Consider the following 24,250-nt stretch of genomic DNA (forward strand, 5'->3'; position numbering starts at 1 on the left):
ACTATGTTGATCTGTAGGCGTCTGTTCATAAACATAAACCAGCCCAAACTAATTTACTATAAAATGAAATGGTGTTTGTAGAAATTCAGAAAAAAGCCGCGTCAGTCTCGACTGCATATGTGGACATATTTCTATATTGTGCTCTATTTACACAAAGTTAGGTTAGTTCATCATTTATGTTGAACAGACTCTCCCAAAGTTTTACGCTGCTGCGCTGACGTTGAACCGTGTGCTGCACTGGGTCGGTATGACCAACAGGTCAAAACAAGCTCAGAAAGTGACCAAGTTCAAGCTGTGAAGCTGTGCGTCCGTCCCCAACTATCACTTCACTCAGTCACTCTGTCAGTACTATTATCATATCATCTCTGCTAAATGTATACATTATATATATATATGTATATATTTTTTTACTTATTTCTGTAGTGTGATTACCTGATTACCTGAGCCTCACCACAAGCATTTCAATGCATAAATGTCCTGACATGTTGTGCACACGACAAATAAACCTGAAACCTGAAACCACTGTGCCCTGATTGGTGCACTGCCTTTGCGCTTCTTTCATTTTGACATGTTACGTTTTTATACACACAAAAACCAAAAGGAACGACAGATTTCTCAAAATGCAGTGGAGTAAAAAGTCAGAGATCTGAGTGGAGTGAAAGTAAAAAGTCACCCAAAATGGAAATACTTAAGTACAGATAGACGAAAAAACTACAGTACAGCAACGAATTACATTTACTTAGTTACTGTCCACCACTGGTCGAAAATGATGACATTTCATATAGTTATATCATGGATGAACATTTAAACCTTTTTTATAATTTTACATGGAATTGTGATGCTTTTATTCACAACTAAACCTGTTTTTTTTGTGAAAACCTCTTGCTCCATGTGAATGAAGAGCTGTTGGTTTGCAAACTTTATAGCCATTTTATTTACTATCCTTAACCACCATGCCTTCTGAGGTTTTATATGCAATGCCGGTGTTTGTAAAACAGTCATAAATCTGAGAAAAAAAAAGTTTTCTTTGAAGACTGTTTCTCCTTACAATAGCCTGCATGAGCGGCTCTTCACGAAGAGCAGTGATGCAACACAATCTCACCACAGCATGAAGTCCATGTGGTTTTCTCTCAGTGCTCTCAGGGTGAGTGTTTAGAGTACACTGACCTCAGATCTCTCAGAAAGGCTTCACCATTGCATGTCTAACAACCTAATTTAGCATGATAAATAATGCTACAGCATTCAGTCAAGTTAGTCTAAATCCATGTATGGATTTAAAGAAATGGACTTAAATACATTTTAAAAGTAAATTGTATCACAAAACTACCATCATACAATGTGACAGACATTAGGCAGTGTATGTGTGTGTATATATATATATATATATATATATATATATATATATATATATATATAATTTTAGCTTTCAGCTTTTAGAGGTGGACATCTGCTTCCTATCATCACCACTACTGGCTCGGCAAGTGTCCTTAGAACAGAGCATTTCACATAAATCCACTCTAAATAATTTTGCTTAATCTCGACCATTTAATTACGTAGAATTTTTGAAAAATTCGGTGGCCTTCCCCTTTATGGCGACAGTATTTTTATTTGAGTGCACTTAAAGGGCCGTTTTTTCCGCTTACCTCAGTAGATTACTGAACAAATAGCCTACATTTAAGTAACAGCTATTGTGCCAGAGTTGAATTGAACCCGTTTTTGCTGTGTAACTGTGGAAATCGAGAGATTTTCACTTCTCTCAGCCACTGAAAACAGAAACCTCACCAAAAACCCCTCCACGGCGTGGTCCGAAGGGGCGTGGCTAACATGGACCACGTCATTGCGTCGTTGTTCCAGCAGAGAAGGCATTTTGAGAGGGGGAGCACATTTCTGGGGTCGTTCATAAAACACCCTAAATCAAAGGAGACATAACAGCCAATTGAAGTACTGTGTTTTCTGATATGACAATTTGTTAAGTATGAATAAAGAATGTCATAAAACTAGAAATAGTAATCAATTCTTCTCTTATTGTGCCATTAGTCGATTCAGCTCCCCCTCCGTCAGTCATGCACTGTCCCAGCATTTTGAAGTGGAAAGCGGGAGGAAGCCGTCCGTCAGCCGGAGTTAAAACCGAAAGGTTTACGAAGTAAAAAAGAAACACAAAGCGCTTATTTTTGTTGCTGCCTCTGTATTATGTACGAAGTAAGACGAACCTGACTGATTCAGTTTATTGCTTGGGGGTAAGGAACAGCAAACGAGACCCGAAAAGTAAGTGACTGAGGAGCGAAGCTGGCTGGCTAATGCTAACGTTAGCTCAGTGAGCAGCAGCTTTGTTTACTGATGGATTTTATTAACCAGCTCGTGTTTGTGTTTCATTTAATACAGCAGCGGTTTTCTTTGCCGAGATGGATGTGACAACGTCTCTGAAGTCTCTGCTTTTGGCCGCTCGGCAGTACAAAAACAACAAAAGCTCCTTGAATTCATCACAGCTGCAAAAACAGATTGAAGTGAGTTGACGTTTCTGTGTAAGAACTTCTTAACGCTTGGTCTGAAACTCACTGACAACCCAGAGGTGGACGAAGTACACAAATCACGTAGTCGAGTTAAAGTAGAGACACCCAAGGTAAAATATTACTCCAGTGAAAGTAGAAGTCCTGACTCTAGACGTCAAATTGAGTAAAACTACAGAAGTGTTTGCCAGGTCAAAACAAGCTCAAAACAAAGCGACCGCTGTGCCCTGATTGGTGCTCTGACTTTGTGCTTCTTTTGTTTTGACATGTTATGTTTTTATACACACAGAAACCAAAAGGAACGACAGATTTCTCAAAATGTAGCAGAGGAAAAAGTCAGATATTAGACTCTGAAATGTAGTGGAGTGAAAGGAAAAAGTCGCCCAAAATGGAAAAACTTAAGTAAAGTACAGATACATGAAAAAACTACTTAAGTACAGTAATGAATTACATTTACTTAGTTACTGTCCACCACTGTGACAAACTAAACAGCCCTTTGTCTGTCGAGGCGTTTGACGCTGGCTCTGCCCTCTTAAAGAAGATGGGTCTTCAAGGATTGTTTAGTACATGTGATGGCTCTGTTTAGAAGCATGAGTTTTATATAGAACCATTTCATGCCTAAATGATCCAGATTTATGGAGAATGTGTTGGGTTTTGAAAATGATTCTATAGAGCTCCAAAAATACTTCTGTTGTTATTGTCACGATTAGTGTTTTTTTAGTGTCTATTTAAATTCACACTTTTCCTGTTTACTGTCTATTTAATGTTATTGTTACACCATGGGGTCTGAGAGTAATGCAGTTTCAGTACACTGTATGTCCTGTACATATTGTAGTGTTCACAACAAAGCAGACTTGACTTATGATATCAAGCCTGTAACAATAAGAAGAACCCTCTTTGGTGCTATATAGAACCATTTCCAAAAAAGGTTATGTATAGAAGCATGTCATTATTGTCAGAAGAAGACCTTGTGCTTTTTTCATTTTGTGACATAATTTGAAAGTGCCTGTTGCACTTCATCTTGTGTGTGAATTTCCTTCTGAAATAGAAATATCCCAAAAATAATTTGGGAAGAAGTCTGGTTCCATTGACTCTCAGTTTTTTTCTTTTCCTGTAAAGCCACCAGTTTGGAGATGCAAGATTTTCCAACAGCAGCGATATACAACACGTTCTCCATCAATCTGAAGAACAATTTCACCACACAAAGAACCATTCAAAATAGAACCATTCCTTTTTCTAATGTATCTGTGAAGAGCCGTCTTTTGAGTGTAACATTAAAGGAATGTTTAATCAAGAAGTTCATTTTTAATGTTTTTTTTTTTCTCTCTCTAAAAGTCTCCATGCACTTTCTCTATCAGTTATTATGATCTTAATGCCAAGATGCTTTTGGGAAACTCGGTTCTGTTTTACTGACCTATGTGGTTATGTATTGATCTCTTGGCGGCTGTTGTTTTCTTTCTGTAGGACGTTTCAAGCCTGAGGTGCTCCAGTCTCTTAACTTCAGGGCAGGTGCTTCCCAGCGAGTGTTTGAGTGGTCTATTGGAAGTAGCTGGAGATCCCAACACAAGTCATGCCCTCACTGGGGCCATCCTTTCTCTGTTGGCGCAGCTTGGTACTTCAGGGTCATGGGGGTCTTGAGTTAAGGGGTCTTTTAAGCTGTTAAATGAATACTGCGTTTGCATGTAATCTAGCATCACTGAATCAAACAGCATATTTAGGGTCTCTTGTTTGTTGCATTTTGGAGGAAATATCAAAATATGATGGAATAGTAAAAACGTAAAGTTTAAAGTTGGTGCTTAGTGTCAAGCTTAGTTATATTTTGCGTGTATTTCAGTTGAGCTTTTGTGACATGGGGTGTTTGAATCCTGGAGACTGTATTACGCTTTATATGAGACACGTTAGAATTAAAAGTTGTCTTGAGCCTGAAAACATATGTTGTTACACTCTTAGCAATGTAGTGAAGCAGATAAAACAAACCTTATTTGCTAAAGGAATCTTTTTCTTTTTCTTTGTCAGCATCTGATGATGAGAGCAAAGAGACCCTTCACAGCAGTTATAACATTGTAGGTACACTGGCTGCTATCGTCCACTGGAACAGAGCCAGCCCAGAGGAGCCTGTTGTGTTACAGGTAAAAACGACATGTGACTAGCAAAACCAATGCAAACCATATATATACTGTTTATTTAAAGGGCCTATATTCTGCATTCTTCCAGTGTATTAATTTCCCCGAGGCCAGTTTATGATCATTGTGTAGGTTTGTGTGCCTCAACTGTATAATTAGAATGTGAAAAGACAGCAAAACTGCTTAGACTGAATAGTTGGTTATATGTAAATGTGTTTGGTTTTAGAATTTATTACTCTTGTATAGTACGTCAACGTACCACATTGTCGTTTATTTTAAAAGTGCGAGGACAGTTGTGCTGTCCACGATATGGGTGGTTTAAAAAAGTGTTTAATATTAAAAAGGGGTACGACGACGAAGTAACAGTCTGTGCTTACAGCAACTTTTTGATTTTATGACTGCATTATTTTTTAAATTCCTTTGTCAACAACTTCTTAATTTCATTATTCTTGCATTTGTGCTTGTTTTATTTGCACCAAAGTTCTTCCATTTGTACTGGTTGTGAGAAATTTGGGGCTCTGTATCTGACACACTTTTTTTTTTCCCTACAGTGTCTTCAGGTCTTGCAGCGACTTACTTACAACGTGAGAATACTGCACTGTGCCTCCCATGTCGATGAACTCCTCAGTTTCCTCATGCTTAATATGTAAGCATTGTTATTGTAAATGTTATGCATATTTTTACACATTCACATAAGGTACATAGCAGTGAGAATGATCAGCATAATAGTAGTGGTCGTACTTGATCTGTAGCTCTTGAGCTTGTGTGTTCAGCCTTTCCTGTTCTTGTGGTGATTTTAGCAAAACCACAGCTGCATTTGTCACAAAATTATTCTCAAGTTTAGCATGAGAACCACTCGAAGCTTTTGAAAAGAGGATGTGAATATCATTATCATCATATGCATCCAAATGCATGAGTTAATGCATTAAACATACAAATGCATTAAAATGTATTTGGAAATGAAAGAAAAAAGCTGACACATCTGTTTTTCTGATCCCAGCCAATCTAACAATGATGACATCACCAAGCCCTGCTTGGGCCTGATGGCCAATCTATGTCGACACAACCTGTCCGTGCAGGCTCAGATCAAGTCTCAGGTAGGAACTACCTGAGCAGATTAAAGCAGTGGTTCTCATAAATAAATGAATGTATAAATAAGTAAATAAATCTTTTTAACATTGCTCAGTTTTGCTTATTGTCAATTTGTCACTTCTCAACTTTCTGATTGCTACAATTGTGTTTTTCTTCTCTTGCAGGGCAACGTTAAAGCTTTCTATAGGGCCTTAATTAATTTTCTTGGCCATAATTGCTTAACGGTAGTTGTCTTCGCGTTGTCTATTTTGTCCAGTCTAACCCTCAATGAGGAAGTGGGTCAGAAGGTATCTAGATCATCTTTGTCATCTTGCTGTCTGTGTTTTGTGGTTTTGGACTGTAGCTTTCCGTACTCGTTTACTTAAAAACAGTTTGTGCTTTTTGTGGTTTTGTAATTGTAGCTGTTCAATGCAAAGAACATCCACCAAACCTTCCAGCTCATCTTCAACATCACAGTCAATGGCGACGGCACCCTCACAAGGAATTATGCTGTTGACTTACTGGTGGACCTCCTAAAAAATCCCAAGATTGCAGATTACCTCACCAAGTAGGCCTTTCAGCTTGGTCTATAAGAATATGTGCTGTATGTGAATTGTTGTGAGACTTAACGGGGTCCTTTCTGTGTGACTTTAGCTACAAACACCTTCCTGTCTGCCTGAATGAGGTAGTCAGCCTCCTCCATGGGAAAGACCCTGATACTGCAGTCAAGGTGACAAATCGTCTTGTTTTTGTAGACACTAGGGATGGAAAGCAAAAGTGAACACTGATACATTTTCCCATGACATGGATTTCACTGTATTGTACATTACTGTGCAAAATTCAGAGATTATCCTTGTGTTTATGTAATTATTTAAGTAAAAAAAACTAAATGTGCAAGAAAAATGCAGGATATGGACCCTATAAAGTTTCATCTTTAAGAGAGAGGAGAAAATCAAACTCCACTCTTGCTTCATATTTGGAAAAATGGAATCTGCAGGTGTTTCTATTCATTCTTCCACTGTGAGAAGACAACTCAGCACTATGGGTCTGAAAGGGTATGTGGCTGTCAAGAGGGAAAAATTGAAAGGGGAAAAAAATGTACATTGGGAGTAAGGTTTTATGGACTAGTAAGTCTAAATTGGGATTACTTGGATGGTGAGAGGCAGAAGATGTGGTCAGCTTCTAAGAGGTGTGGAAAATTATTTCTGCAGATTTGAAAAACAGAGCAAACCTCCCAAAAAGAATGGAAGCAAAGCGTAGACACACTAAATGCTAAAAAAAGTTGTTGAGGCTTCTGTGTAATGTTCTGTTAAATAATAGATCTTCTGTTTTATTTTGGCCCAAAAAAAGGTCATTTTGATAAGTGTGGTCTCTGACTTTTGCACTTCTGCCCCTTCCCCAAATATAGTATATTTTTCATAAACTAGACAAAAAGCATAAATCAGTTTTAACTGGCACATTGTTGCTGCAGATTATTGTTTTGAATATGTTTGCTTTGTCTTTCTTGCTCTCTTTCAAATTGAATGAGTATTATTAATTAACTTTGAAGGGCTTACAAAATATGCTGTAATGGTAACAGTAGTAATAAACATTCATGACTTTTCTACGTGCAGGTGCTGGAGCTGCTTGTGTCTCTGTGCTCAGTGCCAGCTCTGCGCAGGCTCGTCTGTGAGATGGTGCTTCGGCCTGTGGCTCTGCGCCTGAATCCTGGGGTCAGGAGCAGTGCCCAAACCAGAGGGTCAGAGCCATGCCTGGACCTGCTCCAGTGGGCCACAGGGCCTCTGCAAGGACCAGAGCAATGCACCTTGCAGGCACTCTCGCTGCTAACCGAGCTGTTTGAGGTGAGTCATTATCAAACATATATTTAACTGTAATACAGGCGTAACTCCTTACTATAGGACTAAAGCTTTTATTATAGATTTGCTGGTTGCCAGTTATTAGATATGTCTATATTGTATCTACACTCACTGGCCATTTTATCAGACCTTCCATAGAGGCACATTGTCAGCATAGAGTTAGGTAGATCTCTGTCTAGAGTTGGGTAAAAAATGATGTCCTTGCAGCACATCCAGTCAGAGGCACACTATGTTAATTTATTAATTATATAATAGCTTTATTAAACATTGTAGTTTATGTATATATACAGCCCTGATAGGAAATATATGTATTGAGTACATATATTGAATTATTTAGGCAAGCTTGTGAAGCTGCATGCCATACCTAATTTTAGTTCCTTTCTTTTTTATTTTATTATTTATTGCAACTGTTATTTGATGATAATTCTTCTGCTGTTCTTTTTTATTTTCTACATTTTGTAATACTTTTGTTTTTCATTATATTATATATATTTCATTATTCAAACACTGAGAATATCAGTGTCTGAGTCATTTTTTGACTGACAGGTATTGCGCCTTTTCACCCTCAGGAAGCGATTGACTCCTCGTTGTCTGATTCGGCTCAGTCATTTGTGGAGCTCCTGTTGCCTGCTCTGCAGGGTTTGCTGCAGGCTCCAGACCCCAGCGAAGGAGAGCAGCTGCTGAAGAGGCACTGTATAAGAGCAGGACGTGTTGTGGATCTTCTGCTGGATATCCATACTCATATTAGCCATCACTATTTTAAAGGTTCCCTGTTAATAACTCCCAAAATGATCAAACATGTTACGTATGTTATTTTATGTTATTTTTATGTTAATTATTTTTCTGGAAAAAAATTCAAGCTTAAAGATAGCTAGTGTTATTATTTCAAGCTATGTTACATATGTTTGTTTATTTTTATAGGTAATGGGTTGTCATACAGTGTAAAACCACATAAGTAACTCTTAAGTTCTCTTAACAACTTGACGTGGTTTGAGGCATGTGCTTCCTCTCAGCCAACAATAGCTTTGTAGCTCCATTGCAAAACTAAAGAAGGAATGAAATACTACACGTCTTGGCTGAAGGGTAAACTATATTACACATGACTTGGTAAGGGGTGAAACTGTAATTTTAATTATTGCTTTATTGGCGAAAAACTATGAGGCATGAAAAATTGAGTTTATGCCCTTAACATGTCCACTGCTGTGTGGAGAAGACTTCCTGAAGACCCTGGTGTCACAGTACATAAGCTCAGAGCTGTGCATGCTGCAAGTGGAGTTGCTGCTTTCTAATACACAGGACTACATCAGCTCTAATGGCTCTGGTTCTGACTCACAGCTCAGGTTCATCAGTTTTACTTTCATGAATTCTTTTCAGTTTTATGTAAATTAGTTATTTAAAGACAATTAATTAATTTAATCTGTCAACACACACATGAACGAAAACATTATGACCACCTGCCTTAATAGCCTTAAACAGTGCATTCATACTCGGCCATCCACGTGATGTGATGAGAGAAAAAAAACAAAAACCAGGACTCATTGGACCAGGTGACCTTCTTCCTTTGTTCCAAGTTCAAGGTGTTGGTACGTACGTTCCCCTACTGGCTGGGAGCACCCCACAAGCCTTGGCATTTTGGAGATGCTATGACCCTGTTGTCTGACCGTAACTGTTTGGCCCAGTCTCTCAGTCTTCACGCCTGCTCATTTCTCCCACATCCAACATGTAGCACACAAGAACCAGTTGTTCGCTTGGCATCTAACGTCCCAGATTTTGACACGTGCTGTTTTTATGAGAAAATCAACGTTATTCACTTCATCTGTGTCATAATGTTTTGGCTCATCTGTGTATTTTTAGGTTGCAAGTCAAACACCCTCACAACCCAAGGGTTCTTTTTTTCTGCATGGTAGCTGGCTAGTGCAGTTTTCTTTAAACTAAGACTTCAGTTCAGTGACACATGTCAGATGTAGTCCAGATAGCCACACAGTGGCTAGTCAGATAGTCAGTGGATAGTCAGAGGCCACCCTCCTGTTTATTTAATTATTTAATTTCCAGTCAAAATTCCAGTCAAGTACAAGTTATTAATTTTTCATGGTCAGGACAAAAGAACAAAAAATGTTTAACAGAAAATGACATCAAAGCTTCTAACATTTAAAATAATATGTAATCTATTAGTATGTCATTTCTCTAGTCTTTGCTTTTGTGCACCCATTGCAACTTTAACTCCTCTATCCTTTTAATCTTAAAACCGATGAGTTATAGCTGTGTCCTCCCAAAGGAGTCACTGGCATTGTGTTCCAATGCAAGGAGCCACTAACTTTCACTTAAGCAACTACGAGGATACTTTTTTTCCCTCTTAAACTGAAAAATGAATAAGTCGTTTAAATTAAATGGAAATTAAAGAAATGAAAGGGTGGTCTCTAGTTTTTGCAATGTACTTTAGATTTTGAAGATAATGTTGTCTTGTACGCTGCTGTTCGTATGATTGGTGTCTGCTTTTGCTCCTGTAGCCAGATGTGCTCCGAGACTGTCCTGAAGACTCTGGAGCTGATGAGCCAACTGAAGCAGCATGTGGCCGACATGGAGACGTGCTTTTATCGAATCCTGCAGGTAAAAAAAAAAAAAAAAAAAGTTGACCCAGGATGGTATAAGTGTGTTTTTAGGACAGGTGCATCCAGTGACATCCAGTGCTCTTGTGCCATCTTATATCAAATCTGTGCTCTCTGAAAATAATGGTGTTTATCACTGAAGTTCTGATGACGCTTCACCATTTTAATTTCTTTTTAATTTAATTTCTTTTTCATTTTAATTAATCTCTAACCATCTCCGTTCAGCCTGCAGCTGTTTTATTGGATTTTCGTTACTTTCATTTGTTACAACTGTTATTTGATGTTAATTCTTTTGCTGTCCTATTTTATTTGACTATTTTATTAAATATTTTAAACGTATTTTTAATGCTTATTATTATTTGTATTTTATAATCTTTCTTTTTAACTTGAAATTGCTATTTTATGCCTATTTCTAATTTGAGCTCTTGTATTTCTTTCGAAATATTATTGTTTAATCGATAAAGTTCATTTTAACTTTTTTAAAAACCCTGTTTAACTTGTTTGACTATATTATAAATGAGGGTCACCCTCAGTGTACTTCCAGATGAAACAAAAGTTGATTGATTGTGCAGGACCAGCGTATGGTGATGCCCCTCTCCCTTGCCCTTACGTCTAACCTCAGAGAACGTGTGCAGGCTGCCCTGCGTATTCTCTTTGAGGCAGCACCACTGCCTGATTTCCCTGCTGTCATGTGAGTATAAAAAAAAATGTTTTGTTGTAGACACACCTAGTGTCGAAACAGGTTGGGCGTTTCACTTTCTTTCTAACTGAGGTGAGAGAGGTTAGAAGCATGGATATGTGTCAAAACACACTAGTACCCCTGTCTTTACTGTGTCTTTACACATCTGAGCTCAGTTTGGAAAAAAAACCCTGTTTGAGCTTCTGTAATACGTTGCCTAGTTTTCAGTTTCTCTTGTGGTTTGATAAAGAAAAATACTCATAGTGGTGAGGAGAATCAAAGGGGGTCGCAATGTCTACGCCACACATACAGCCATTTTCCTTACTATTCAAAACAAGCAGTGAACCTACGCCTGTCTTCAGAGGTTTTATATGTAACGTTAATAATAAAATGCTGTACTTTTGCCTTACGCCTGTATGTGCCTCTCCACCATGAATGGATTTATCTTTTGCCTTTAATGCAAAACTGTTGTAAAACAACGTCTCAGGCACCAGGCGGCGTATGCATAATCATTTCATAGGGAAACCTTCTGTGAGGGAGCTTTTAGAGCTGTTAAACACTATATGTCTTGTTCCTATCACCACAACCACTGTCTGGTAAGTCAGTTGAAATACCATTACAGGTTTCTTTCCCAGTAAAAACCTCAGTTGAGAGACCATTACAGAATTCTTTTACAGTAGAACCCTGAAACAAAAAAGAGTGCAGTGCAGAATTTGCTTTACCATGGCCTGATGGCTTATCGATGCCCTGTTATAATTACATAAGTAACAGTACAGCATATTGTTGTAGCACGACTAGCATGTTAGTTTGTGGCTGTTCAGTCTGCCCTCAGGGCCAGATGTGGCCCACGGACAGATTTTAAATGGCCCCCGGCTTCTGTTTTACAGTGTATTATAAGTGACCGGCCAGCCAGTACGTTCCAATTCTTCCCTTCACCTGATGGTGGCAGTTGGCCAGACCTGCAGTTTAATTTAGAAAGTGACATTTAGTCAAGACTACAGACCGAAAGCTTAAACTAAACACTGAAAACGGACGGTTTTGGTAAGATAGAAAACTTCTTATTGGGGCAATTTCAGTAGTTCAGTAAATATTAACACTATAAGGTCGAACAAAACCACGGCTACACTGTTTATTTGACATGTAAAGAACATTATCCAACAAAACCAAAACATCTATAGAATTTTGTTTAGTTTGTCTCACAAATGATATTTTTCAGCAGGTAAACACTTAAATAGGAATATGATCAATACATTAGACATGTACTGTAACTCTTAAACAATTTAATTATGTATTATTTGTTTATTTATTGTAAGCGCTTATCAATCCAAACTGCTCTGATTCAACAATCCAGCTATAAAATAAGCCTCGTGCATCTTTTATACAGTGATAGGAAACACAGTAGCTCACAGAAATCTCAGATTCTGTGTGCTGATATTTTGAAAACTTACATTGAATGTTATTTATATATACATTTTTAGCATTTGTGAATAATATGCCGGCCTTTGGGTATTTTAACACAGTACAATCTGGCCCTCTTTGAAAAAAAATTTGGGAACCCAAATAATGTGGAAATATTAGCTTAAGGCTAGGGTATTAGATTGGGATGCTAAAAATTGTTTCAAGTATTGTACTTGTTTGTAAATGTTTAATGCGCTAATAAACTGAAAACAAACATTAACATCTGTCTTATGCAATTGGTTGAACACTTTGGGTCACGCAATGTTTCATTGGTCTTTTAAGTGTTAAGTAAATAAAGGCTTTTAATATGAGAGTGAAATCTTGTCTTTTTACTACTCTGTGATTTATATTTTTGAAGATGACACCTCAGGCTAAGCTGCCTGAGCTCAACAAAATTTCTTAAAACATTCTTAACTAATAACTGTTTTTGTTGCATGTTTGTCCATAAATATCCATTTTTTTGGCTTTAAAACATAAAATAGAAAATGTGCTATAACTTTTTTTCAATATGTTAAATTCATCAAGTAAGCAGTGATTCTGTACTTGTTCTTTTCAGTCTTGGAGAAAGCATCGCTGCCAGTAATGCGTACAGACAGAAGGAGCCTGAGCTGGTGGTTAGAGGCAGCACTATTCAGGAGGATGGTGTCACATATGGCAAGAGTTTTCCTCTGTCCACCACTGGACCTTGCAGCCCCTCTCGCCAGAACATCGACAGCCTCATTGAGAAGCTTCAGACTAGCATGCAGGTGTGTGTGTGTGTCTGTGTGTTTTTGGGGATCCATGTGCATGTTTGGGGTTGTTAGCATGAGGCCCATTTGGTGCTGTCTCTCACTTGTCTTTTAGTTACAGGAGCCAATGAAAGATGTGCACATGTCAGAAATCATCGACATCTATGAGCAGAAAATCTCTGCCCTGGCGGTATGTTACCTTACAGAATGTGTTATATGCCCTTTACTGATATTTGAATAAGGCTTTGCAGTAGCAGGCGACTCATGTGTGTTGTTTATGTGCAGTCTAAAGAGGGACGTCTACAGGACCTGTTGGAGGCCAAAGCTCTGGCTCTGTCTCAGGCTGATCGGCTCATCGCTCAGTACCGCTGCCAGAGAGCACAAGCAGAGGCTGAGGTCAGACACATACTCAGAGAAAATAAATAAATTGATCAGCCATAACATTTAAAATCTTGTTTCTACACTCACTTACCACTTATATATATATATATATATATTTCTTTTCCCTCACAGTGTTATATACTGATGTACGTTTGTGTATATATTTAGTTGCAGATAAGGTTTCCGTCTGATGAGCAGAGTAGAACGATGCACCACCACTCCTATGTTGACTAAGCCTTCTTGCAGTTCTTTTGCTGTCATGTTTGTTTGTTTGTTTATTTATTTTTTGTTTGTTTGCCTTTTGGCCAGCATACCAGCTGTTTTGTATAAGAATTTTCTGAATCTTGCAGATCTTGTCTAGACTTCCACAGTACTCCTTAACTGCCCTTTCTTAATGACATTTTGGACAGTGGAAAGAGCTGGAATTGCTTTATGTTTATTATAGCTTTTCCATACTTTGTAGGTATCCATATTCATTTTCAGATCTTAAGCCATTCTCTACTTATAGAATTTATTACGTTGTGGAATTGTCATCACCTTGACCTGCCTAACCAGTCAGTAAGGCCTAACAAATTAAGTTGTGAGACTTTACAACTGGAAGGTTGTCCAAACTTTTGCAATTACAATTACAATTAAAAAAAAAAAAAAAAAAAAAAAACCCTGTACATTAACGTTTGCAAAAAAATTTTTTGTGTCTGCGTTTACAGCAAAGTATGTGATTTGGCCAGAATTGACCAAAGTTCTACATACAACTGTAGTTTATGCTGGTTTGACCATGCTGGTGTCATCTCCGAGCTTCTCATGCGTTCTCATATTTTTTTATTTTAATAATGTCTGGTCAGTGGTGGTCTTAAGGTTAAATTGTGCAGCAGCAAGTGGGCTATAGTCATAGGTTTTTTTTTTTTCTGCCACATGTTGACACAAAAAGTATGACCACAAAAGTTTCCATTAATAGCTGTCAACTCTGGTCTCTCTCGCTCTCTCGCTCTCTTTCCCGCTCTCTCTCTCTCGCTCGCTCTCTGTCTCGCTCTCGCGCTCTCTCTCGCTCTTTCTCGCTCTCTCGCTCTTTCTTTCTCTTTATTTCTCGCTCTCTCGCTCTCTCTCTCTCTCTCTCTCTCTCTCTCTCTCTCTCTCTCTCTCTCTCTCTCTCTCTCTCTCTTTTTTTTTTTTTCTCTCACCCTTTCTTGCTCTTTCTTTTTCTCTCTCTTTTCTCTCGCCCTTTCTTGCGCTCTCTCTCTCTCTCTCTCTCTCTCTCTCTCTCTCTCTCTCTCTCTCTCTCTCCCGCAATCTCGTTCTTTCTCTCTCTCTCTCGCTCTCTCTCTCTGCCTGCAGGCACGGAAGCTGGCGTCTTTGCTGAAAGAGACTGAGAGGAGAAAAGAGGAGCTGCAGGCCGAGCTGAGCGAGCAGGTGTTGGAGGTGGAGAAGCTGAAGACTGACAGTCAGCAGCTACTGCAGCACAACAGCAAACTGCAGGCCGTGTCTGATGAGCACCAGAACCTGAAGGGCACCTACAACCAGCTGCTTAGCAGGTCAGGATGGCTACGGTCAGACTGCAGGCAAATCGGATTTGTTTTTCAAATCAGATCTTCTGAGATGACCGTGCACTGTTATTTGCAAGTCATCAGATTGGTTGTAATGATGTAGGACTCAGTAACACGGATGCAGGACACCACACCACTACCTTACTTTACTAGGCTGTATGGAGTGCGGGAAGAATTCCCAACCATGTGTGCGTGTTTGTTCATATTACTGATATTAGTGATTACTGACTGCAGGTATAATAAAAATGAGGGAATGCTGAAGGAGCTCCAAGCTGCCCACATCTCTCTAACCCAACAGGCAGAGGGCTTGAGGAAGAGCAATGAGGGACTCAAGATGCGGCAAGAAAGGTCAGTTGGGGGTCAATGCTAGCATCTCCTGTAGTTTGCTCTTAAAATAATTTCCTCACCTTTTCATGTTTTGAATGAATTTATGTAATGTGACTAAAAAATAGAACCTTCTCCCTCTGCAGGAGGCCTTTATTGATTCTATCCTCTTTTGTACTCCTGTGATAATAGAATGTCGGAGTGTTTTTCAGCTAATCCATTTGCCTCATATGTAGCATAGCATATGGCTTATTCTCACAAATGTGACAAATACTAGGATTCTTTTAAAATAACTAAAATCTAAATGATTCAATTGAAAAATTTGTCTGTAATATAGTGTTTTGCAATTTCATGCCCAGAAAGAGTACCACAGATGCAATTTTTGCGTTGAGAGTGTTGGTAGAGAAGTACAGAGAAGGTTAGAAGGAGCTACATGGTGTCTTTGTGGATCTAGAGAAGGCCTATGATAGGGTGCCAAGAGAGGAACTGTGGTACTGTATGAGGAAGTCAGGTGTAGCTGAAAAGTATGTTAGGCTGGTGCAGGACATGTATGAGGATAGTGAGACAGTGGTGAGGTGTGCAGTTGGAGTGACAAATGGTTTCAAGGTGAAGGTGGGGTTACATCAGGGATCAGCTTTGAGCCCCTTCTTGTTTGCAATGGTGATGGAAAGGTTGACAGACGAGGTCAGGCAGGAGGCTCCATGGACCATGATGTTTGCAGATGACATTGTAATCTGTGGTGAGAGTAGAGAGCAGGTGGAAGAGAATCTGGAGAGGTAGAGGTTTGCACTGGAGAGGAGAGGAATGAAGGTCAGTAGAGACAAGACGGAATACATGTGTGTGAATGAGAGGGAGGCAGGTGGAAAGGTGAAGATGCAAGGAGTAGAGGTCTTAAAGGTTGATGACTTCAAATATCTTGGGTCAACCAGAGCAATGGACAGTGTAGAAAAGAGGTGAAGAAGAGGGTGCAGGCAGGATGGAGTGGGTGGAGACAGGTGTCAGGGCTGATGTGTGACAGAAGGATAGCAGCAAGAGTGAAAGGGAAGGTTTACAAGACAGCAGTGCGTCCTGCTATGATGTATGGTTTGGAGACTGGCTCTGTCTAAAAGACAGGAGGCTGAGCTGGAGGTGGCGGAGATGAAGATGCTGAGATTTTCGTTGGGAGTGACAAGGATGGACAAGATTAGAAATGAGCAGATCAGAGGGACAGTGAAGGTGGAGCAGTTTGGAGATAAAGCCAGAGAGGCCAGGTTGAGATGGTTTGGACATGTGTTGAGGAGGAATAGTGGATATATTGGTCAAAGAATGTTGGAGATGGAGCTGCCGGGTAGAAGGAGAAGAGGTAGACCTCAGAGAAGGTTATGGATGTAGTGAAGGTGGACATGGAGATGGTTGGTGTAAAAGTAGAGGAGGCAGTGGATAGGGCAAGATGGAGGCAGATGATCCGCTGAGGCGACCCCTAAAGAGAGCAGCCGAAAGAAGAAGAAGAAGAAGATAGTGTTTTGCAATTGTATCTCATTAGTGCAACACACTGACAGCCATATGTTACATGTGTTTTGGTTCACATCCTTTCATTTCTTCCATTAAATGCAAACGGTTAAAAGTCCAGAACACAAAGTAATGATTAGTAAATTCCTTTTAACCAGGATTCAGCTGGACACTGTACAAAAACACATTATTTGATGTTTTTCCTTATGTTGTTGGTGTTGTTGGTAATGTTTTTTTTTTTTTTTTTAAACATGTTCATTACAGATTTGGTGGCTGCAACACATTCCAAAGAAAAGGAGACAAGAGCATGTTCACTACTTTGTTACATCACATGTCCTCTTTAAAATACTTATAGTTTGGGTATCATTTGATGCAGAAAGCAAAATTTAAATTTGAAAGCAGAATTTTTCGCTGTTCTTCTGTTATACAAGTCTTCAGCTGACACTTGGCAATGTGATGTTAAAATAAGCATTTTCCTGAAAAAGAGGCTAAAAGGCAGCAAATGTTCCTTCAAAATGTGAATATATCTTTCAGCATTAATGGTAAAAGTTACCCAAGTTACACTCATAATACTAACCGACTAATACACTCATTGACCGACTGTTGGTATTGAACTTTATGCTAATAACAGTCTGGATAGTTGTTTTCTTCTTTTGCCCAGAGAACACAGTGCCCATTTCCATGGACAGCCTGAAAGGTTGACTTGTCCGACCACAATACACCTTTCCACTGTACATCAGTCCATTTCAGTTGAGCTTGAGCCTGTAGGTATTACGGCCATAACCTGCATTTATGGATGTTTCAGCAAACACTGTTTGACAAAGGGCTGTTAAAGAGCTCCTGAGCCAATGTGGTGATAGCAGTCACAGAGCCCTGACTGTTCTTAGTGGAGTGTCTTCTGAGGGATTCTTTATGTATTTTTATGTACAGAAATTTCTTCAGATTCACTGAATCTTTTGATGATGATGTACATTGTAGAGGGTGAGGTACCTAAAATCTGTGTAGTCACTTGTTAAGCAACATAAAAATGAAAAAAAAGACGTTTCTTCTTTAAACCCACTTATGCAGTTTTTACAACGATTCTGACGTTCTGACCAGTGGTTTCTTATTTAGGATTTTGCTTAGGTAGGAACAGAAGCTACACACACTCCCGAGCACAAAGGTCCAAACAATTCTGCATCTTGAATCTGATGTAGACTTTTTTTTGGAACCTTTCCCAAGAATAAGTTTAAGAAAAACTCTCATTAGGAATGAGGCCCATTGTTCTTAAACTGTTTATTTGCTGATGATTTTTTAATATTTAAAAAAAATTATTTAAAAATGTTTTTTACTTATTTTTATTTAAATTTTTTTGCAAGTGCCGAGCCTCAACCCATCCTTGCTGATTAATGAATCGGCTTTCTTGAATGATCCTTTTATACCCCACCTCATCTGTTTAGGATGTTTTTGGAACGTGTCACAATGTTCCTAGTCTTAAATTGACCCTGGCCCAACATTTGTGGAATGTGTTGCAGGTTATGAATTTCAGAGTGAGGTTTATATTTACAGAAAATAATGATTTATTCAGATATAAAATATTAAATATCTTGGTACTGTTTTCTTTTAAATACAGGGCAAATACACTCACTGGCCACTTTATTAGGTACATTTGATTGTTCAGTTGATTGTTAACACAAATAGCTAATCCGCCAATCACACGGCCACAACTCAGTGGATTTAGGCATGTAGAGGTCGTCAAGACAACTTGCTGAAGTGCAGACCGAGCATCAGAATGGGGAAGAAAGGGATTTAAGTGACTTTGAACGTGGCGTGGTTGTTGGTGCCAGATGAGCTGGTCTGAGTATTTCAGAAACTGCTCATCTACTGGGATTTTCACACACAACCATCTCTAGGGTTTACAGAGAATGGTCTAAAAAAGAGAAAATATCCAGTGAGCGGTCAGTTGTGTGGACGAAAATGCCTTGTTGATGTGAGAGGTCAGAGGAGAATGGGCAGACCGGTTCCAGATGATAGAAAGGCAGCAGGAACTCAAATAACCAACCAAAATCCCTGAGGAATGTTTCCATCACCTTGTTAAAAGTCTGCCACAAAGAATTAAAGCAGTTCTGAAGGCAAAAGGGGGTCCAATCCTTTACTAGCAAGGTTGTACCTAATAAAGTGGCCAGTGAGTTTCTGGTTTTATTTGCAATTCACTTACTTTCCCAACTTTTTTTAAATTGAGTTTTTCAGTACAAGCTAATTTTTTCTAATAAAAAAGCTGAATTTAAAGTGCTAAATATCGGTGATGATAAACATGTATGCAAACTTTATAACTGATAGATGAACTAAAACTCAGTCTGTTTTTTTAAATCTGTGTGATGCTTGACAAAGGTTTTGCGGTGGGTTCTTGAGAATGGACCCACACATCGTTGCCAGACAGTAGTTCTGACATAAAGCTCGTTTCTAATTGAAACTTTCTTATAAAAGAAGCAAATGAGGAAGTGAAAAAATGATCGTTAGTGGTAATCACCAGTGTGCTACAGATGCAACAGAAAGAATTTGGGTCGCAAAAGAATGAAGTATTGTCTTAAAAGATGTACCAGTATTTTGTTGATGCCCACCTCTATTATATTACTCCTTATGATGCACCTTAACCATCAGCAGAGTACATGTCTTTTGTGTGGTCATATTGCCGTTGTGGTTAAGGTGTGAAGCCATCAGTTGTGTCTGTTCTCCGCAGGCTGTCTGCAGAGTTGATACAGAAGGAGCAGCAGGTCACAGCCCTAGAGGAAACCGTGCAAGGGAAACGTAGTATTATAGCTGGTGAGGCAGCATTCTTGTGTGCAATGGAATGACGGGGGTGTTGTAGTCTGCTGTGTGTGGACACGTGTGCTGGGGTGTGTGGTGTTTGGGGGTGTGATAGGGCGCATGGAGATTTGTGGGCTTAATGGAAGTAATGGCTCACTGTGCTGTGCAACAGGTTTGCAGGCTGAGGTGAAGAAGCAGGAGGAGCAGGCCAGCGAGATGGAAGAGAGCACGAACCTTTTGAAAAAAGAGCTCACCAAGACGGAACAGGCCAGGAAGGACGCCAGCATCAAGGTGACATGGCTCCACCTTGTGTCAGTTATGAAAAAATATTGTGAATTTTTTTTTATTGTTTGTGTTATTCACTTAAAAAAAACACTAATGCTGCATAATATTCATCAGATATAGGTGACAGACTACAATACATTTAAGGTCTAATCCCATTTCTTAGTTTTAACCCTGCGCCTTGTTTTCGAGTGTCTCATTGCCCCTTGGAAATGACTTACAAGGGGTAGTGGTTGACATCTTCACCTACGAAATGGGGCCCTCAAATAAAGAAGAGCATTACTTCATTAACAGCTACTAGCGCTGCTCTGTTGGTGACCCTACCATTCTGCAGTGACAGCAGAGGAGGGTAAAGTTCAGTTCCTCATTGCTGGGCTTGTTTTTCTAGTTACATTTATAACTGTAACTGTGATGATTATTTTTTCTTTGGTTTCTTTGGTAACTTGCTGGGCTTCCTTTTTTCTCACAACACTCATTTTGCAGTATGTGTCTGAAAGCCTGTAGCCTTAACACTTCTGATTAACATGACTACAACACTGAAGGGCATGCAGGGGAGTGAATTAAATTATCCAGCTAAATATTTAGTGGGATAAGGGCACAGTGAATAAAGAAGAACGTCTTGTCTTGTTTTTGGCTGAAAGAGAGGACAGGCCAAAAGTTTAGACCAAAAACAAAAGATTAAAGAGAACTGCGTAGGACAATGTACTGTCCAAATCGAACATTTAACCAATTCAGTTCGTAACAAGAATTAGAAACAGTAATTAAAAGTGCTGTTAGTTCCCCTAGTTCTCCTTCCCTGGCCTGGTCAGCACAGAGGCATGCAAACCATTCGAACAGTTGCAGATCCTGTGGAAAAAAGTTGACCATGTGGAACTATTTTACAGTTTCTATGAGGTTTCTGCCACCACATCACCACCTGTAGCCTCAGGTTCTGAAAATATTAAAGTAAATCACTAACAGCAGTGGAAAAGTGCAAAGTATAACTTTAAAATTAAGGAATTCTGTCCTTGATTGACCAATCGTTCTCTGTTGTTGATGACCTCATGGTACATTCTACATATAAAGAAATTACCAGTAGCAGAAATAAAACGGCAAAGTGAATAACAAGAAAAACTTGCACTTTGATGTATTGATCATGTTTGTCTGATATTTGGCTTTGAGCAGTAGGACACTAGCATTACTGCTACTAAGTACTGACTGATTGGAAAATGGTTGGCTCACCTCATTGGATGAAGAAGATGGTTCGCACTCATTGATGTCAAGCTTTAAAAGTATAAAAGAGCAGTATTTAAGCATTGTTTACAAATTACAGGTTTGCATGAAAGATCCATTCAAAGAATCCCATTCTTTTTTCACTTTCTCATTAGTGCCCCCTAGTCAGAGTTCTCGCTAATTAGAAGTTCTAGAGTGTTGCATATGTGGAGCTTGTGGTGGCAGAGGAACCATAGAAGGCATAATACATTAGCTGACTACTTGAATTTAATTCATTTATCACTTGATTACAGAAATAATTGCAGCCCTTTTTGTTTTTATGCTTGATTTATAGTGTTGTGCATTGGGTTAATATATGGGTTTGGGTCATCTGGAAAGGAGCAACTACAGCCCAGTGTTTGTTTAGGTTTGGGTAGTGGTGATTAGAGATGGGAGTCGTATGAGGTTAGGAATAGAGATGGATGTGTAGGCTTTGGACTCATCCTGGATGTTTCCTGTGGTTGTACGTGTTCTGCAGGCTTCGTCTCTGGAGCTGCAGAAAACCCAGCTGGAAACCAAGCTGCAGAAGAAAGAGGAGGAGCTGAGCAAGCACATGCAGATGATCGCCATGATCCACAGTCTCAGCAGCGGCAAACTCAAAAACGACACCTCAGCAAACCTTTCTCTGTGATGCATGGACATCTCACACAGACATGAACACTAGCCACACATCAAATGGTGCTCCTGACAAACTATACACACAGACACACTCTCCAACTCGGAATACACACAAGCAAAAGTAAACCGTGTAGATACGTAGAATACGTTTTCCTCCATGAACGTTTGTAGGTGAATGAAAGACTTTTAATTGACGTCCAATTAACTTATTACCATTTGAATGTGTTGTCGTATTTTAGTCTGTACTTTATGCGTGTCTTTCTCCTCACCTGTCATTTTAAAGAAATAAATTTCTCTAAAACAAAACATTTACGTCACATATAAACCTCTCTCACAGAAAATATGTATAAAAATATGTATTCAAATCCAGTTTGTTACAATAAGAATGTTGTGTTTAAGTGATGTGTGGGTCACCTGTAGATGGACTGTTTTGCACAAATGAAGTTCAAAGTTTAAACATAACCTAAGTTCTGATAACTCTGGAAGGCAGTGATTTAATAATTAGGCCAGAGCTCATGACAGAAATTAAGTAAATAAATAAACTACATTTGCATGACATGGTGTCTTTTACTTAACGCAAGGTAAATAAGAACAGTGCAGTGTTTTGGAATCAAAATTAAAGACATGAAGTTGATTAGCGGGAACCGAATCACGTTTTCTCTGCTCGCTGAATTTTCTGTATAGTATAGGCTTTTTGAATGCTCCCTTGGTAAACGTTGCACTTTTAGTTTAAGAATCTCTTAAGTACTCTTAAATATTATTTTAACTTAAACTATATGTATCAAGGTGCTATTGAACTGTAGTACAGAATGAATTAAGTAAATCAAAGGGGTACACCAAGCTTCTAACTAGGCTCGGGAAAAGGAGGGTTTTGAGCAGCGACACACAAACACAGAGGTGAAATTTATAATTGTGTATTAAAGAATTGACATTTATCAGCAACCATAGTAGACATTTGAAGAAAATAACAAAAGAGAAACATTCAACTTTAGTCCACAGATGTAATGAGAAGACAAATAAACCAAAAAAATCGCTACCCGGGTAGTCCCTTTTTTCCTCTACGTGCACGTTAAGTTCTATTTTTCAAAAAAATTGGTCCATATATACAAGCGTGTGAATGTCCTGCTGAAAAAAAAACTTGCGCGTCCGGGGATCTCTCTCTCTCTCTCTCTCTCTCTCTCTCTCTCTCTCTCTCTCTCTCTCTCTCTCTCTCTCTCTCTATTCCTCTATTCCTGCAGCTGCCTGTAGAGCTGCTGCACAGGAGGTCAGGATCACGTGGTTCACTGGCTCGCCATCTCTCCTTCTATCTTGCAAAACTTTATTCATGAAAAAAAACCAGTCGGAGCTCTGAACTATAACGGCTGTAAAATGTTCGGCAAATAAGCTAGAATACTATGACTTTCTGTGCTAAGAGATCTTTGGTGGCTCCTATCTCGTGTAGTTAGTGGCAAAAAAGCATTTCTGCACGTATTTTATCTGCGAACTCCGTGAAGGAGTGGCATGTACACGAGAGAGAATTTGAAGCGTCTAGCACCAGGGAGAATAAGGTAGGGGGGGCTTCTCATCTCGCTGAGCAGTAGGTGCTGTTATAACACTGAATTTAACCCCTTAGTGCACAGTTAAATTTAGGAGGGTTACATATACAAACAAAGCCCTATGATGGACACATCCTGCCTTCCACTGAGCTCCAGCTCCCCCTGCGACCCAGAAGGATAAGTGGTTTAAAACGTGTGTGTGTGTGTGCGCTGATAAATCAGTTTATCAGGGGGTGATAACCCACTTAAGGGGGCTGCCAGTCTAATGACGTTAATTCAGTGTGCAGTAGCTTTAGCTCCCATGTAGCAGTGTTCATGTGTCAACTCTTTAACGACCTCGTAATTCGGAGGATCCAGTAGGATTCTCGAGAAGAATGTTCACAAGACAAAACGGTCGGGTTCTGAACATTTTTATTTAACACGGTGCGAATTATCAAAAACCCTATTCATTCTGCCCATAGAGAAATGGGGCTTAGACCCGGAGTTCCTAGTATAGGCATAAGAACATGCACCGATTACAAAATGACGACACGACTACAGTGGTCTATTATATCCAAGTATATCAGACCTGGTGGAGGGGCTCTGTTTATACACGACACAGTAACCGTTAGAAGAGCCGGAGACAGGATTTTGGCTAAAAGCTCATTAAGATAAACGTCAGAGCTTATTCAAAATCAGTAATATACGGAGCAAAGCAGTGAATATATCCGCCTACAGTATGGATTTTTATATAATTATAGTCAGTATAGCTGGATATGTTTTTTAACTTAGCTGCTTGTTAACTCTAGCTAGCTAAATTTAGTTAACTGGGTTTAAGTGAGTAAAGAAAAGAGGCTAGGCTAACACTAATATTAGCTAACTAGCTGACATGCCTGCGAGTTCAACCTCACTTCCTAGTGAGTGTGGGAGTATGAACGAACAAGAGGGATAGAAATTACAGCTCTTTATTCTTTATTTTTAGATTTCTCTCCAGAAGAAATGACGCCAGTATTTGGTATATATTGTTTTTTTTTAC

General features: G+C 39.2%; 1 protein-coding gene across 2 annotated transcripts; it reads left to right on the plus strand.

The window, feature by feature from the left end:
• The first annotated feature begins 1,837 nt into the window (after positions 1 to 1,837).
• cip2a (cellular inhibitor of PP2A) lies at positions 1,838 to 22,722 on the plus strand. Of its 2 annotated transcripts, none has more exons than XM_017686945.2 (23): positions 1,838 to 1,941; positions 2,038 to 2,265; positions 2,383 to 2,504; positions 3,972 to 4,119; positions 4,524 to 4,636; positions 5,182 to 5,276; positions 5,631 to 5,727; positions 5,887 to 6,009; positions 6,124 to 6,269; positions 6,356 to 6,431; positions 7,315 to 7,542; positions 8,127 to 8,286; positions 8,756 to 8,897; positions 10,065 to 10,164; positions 10,736 to 10,854; positions 12,857 to 13,046; positions 13,144 to 13,218; positions 13,314 to 13,424; positions 14,742 to 14,938; positions 15,185 to 15,298; positions 19,482 to 19,564; positions 19,722 to 19,840; positions 21,561 to 22,722. In XM_017686945.2, the coding sequence occupies exons 3-23, from the start codon at positions 2,403 to 2,405 to the stop codon at positions 21,711 to 21,713; spliced, it is 2,691 nt and encodes an 896-aa protein (XP_017542434.2). In that variant the 5' UTR covers positions 1,838 to 1,941; positions 2,038 to 2,265; positions 2,383 to 2,402; the 3' UTR covers positions 21,714 to 22,722. The 2 variants fall into 2 exon arrangements, with proteins under 2 accessions (XP_017542434.2, XP_017542436.2); XM_017686947.2 differs by having other exon boundaries at positions 13,150 to 13,218.
• Positions 22,723 to 24,250: the final 1,528 nt, after the last annotated feature.

Source organism: Pygocentrus nattereri, chromosome 24, assembly GCF_015220715.1.
Source record: "Pygocentrus nattereri isolate fPygNat1 chromosome 24, fPygNat1.pri, whole genome shotgun sequence".
Lineage (NCBI taxonomy): Eukaryota > Metazoa > Chordata > Actinopteri > Characiformes > Serrasalmidae > Pygocentrus > Pygocentrus nattereri.

Coding starts and splice junctions, on each gene's coding strand:
- cip2a (XM_017686945.2), top strand. CDS start 2,403: ATGGATGTGACAACGTCTCTGAAGTCTCTGCTTTTGGCCGCTCGGCAG. Junction 2,505..3,971: donor AGCTGCAAAAACAGATTGAA/GTGAGTTGACGT, acceptor TTCTTTCTGTAG/GACGTTTCAAGCCTGAGGTG. Junction 5,277..5,630: donor AGTTTCCTCATGCTTAATAT/GTAAGCATTGTT, acceptor TTCTGATCCCAG/CCAATCTAACAATGATGACA.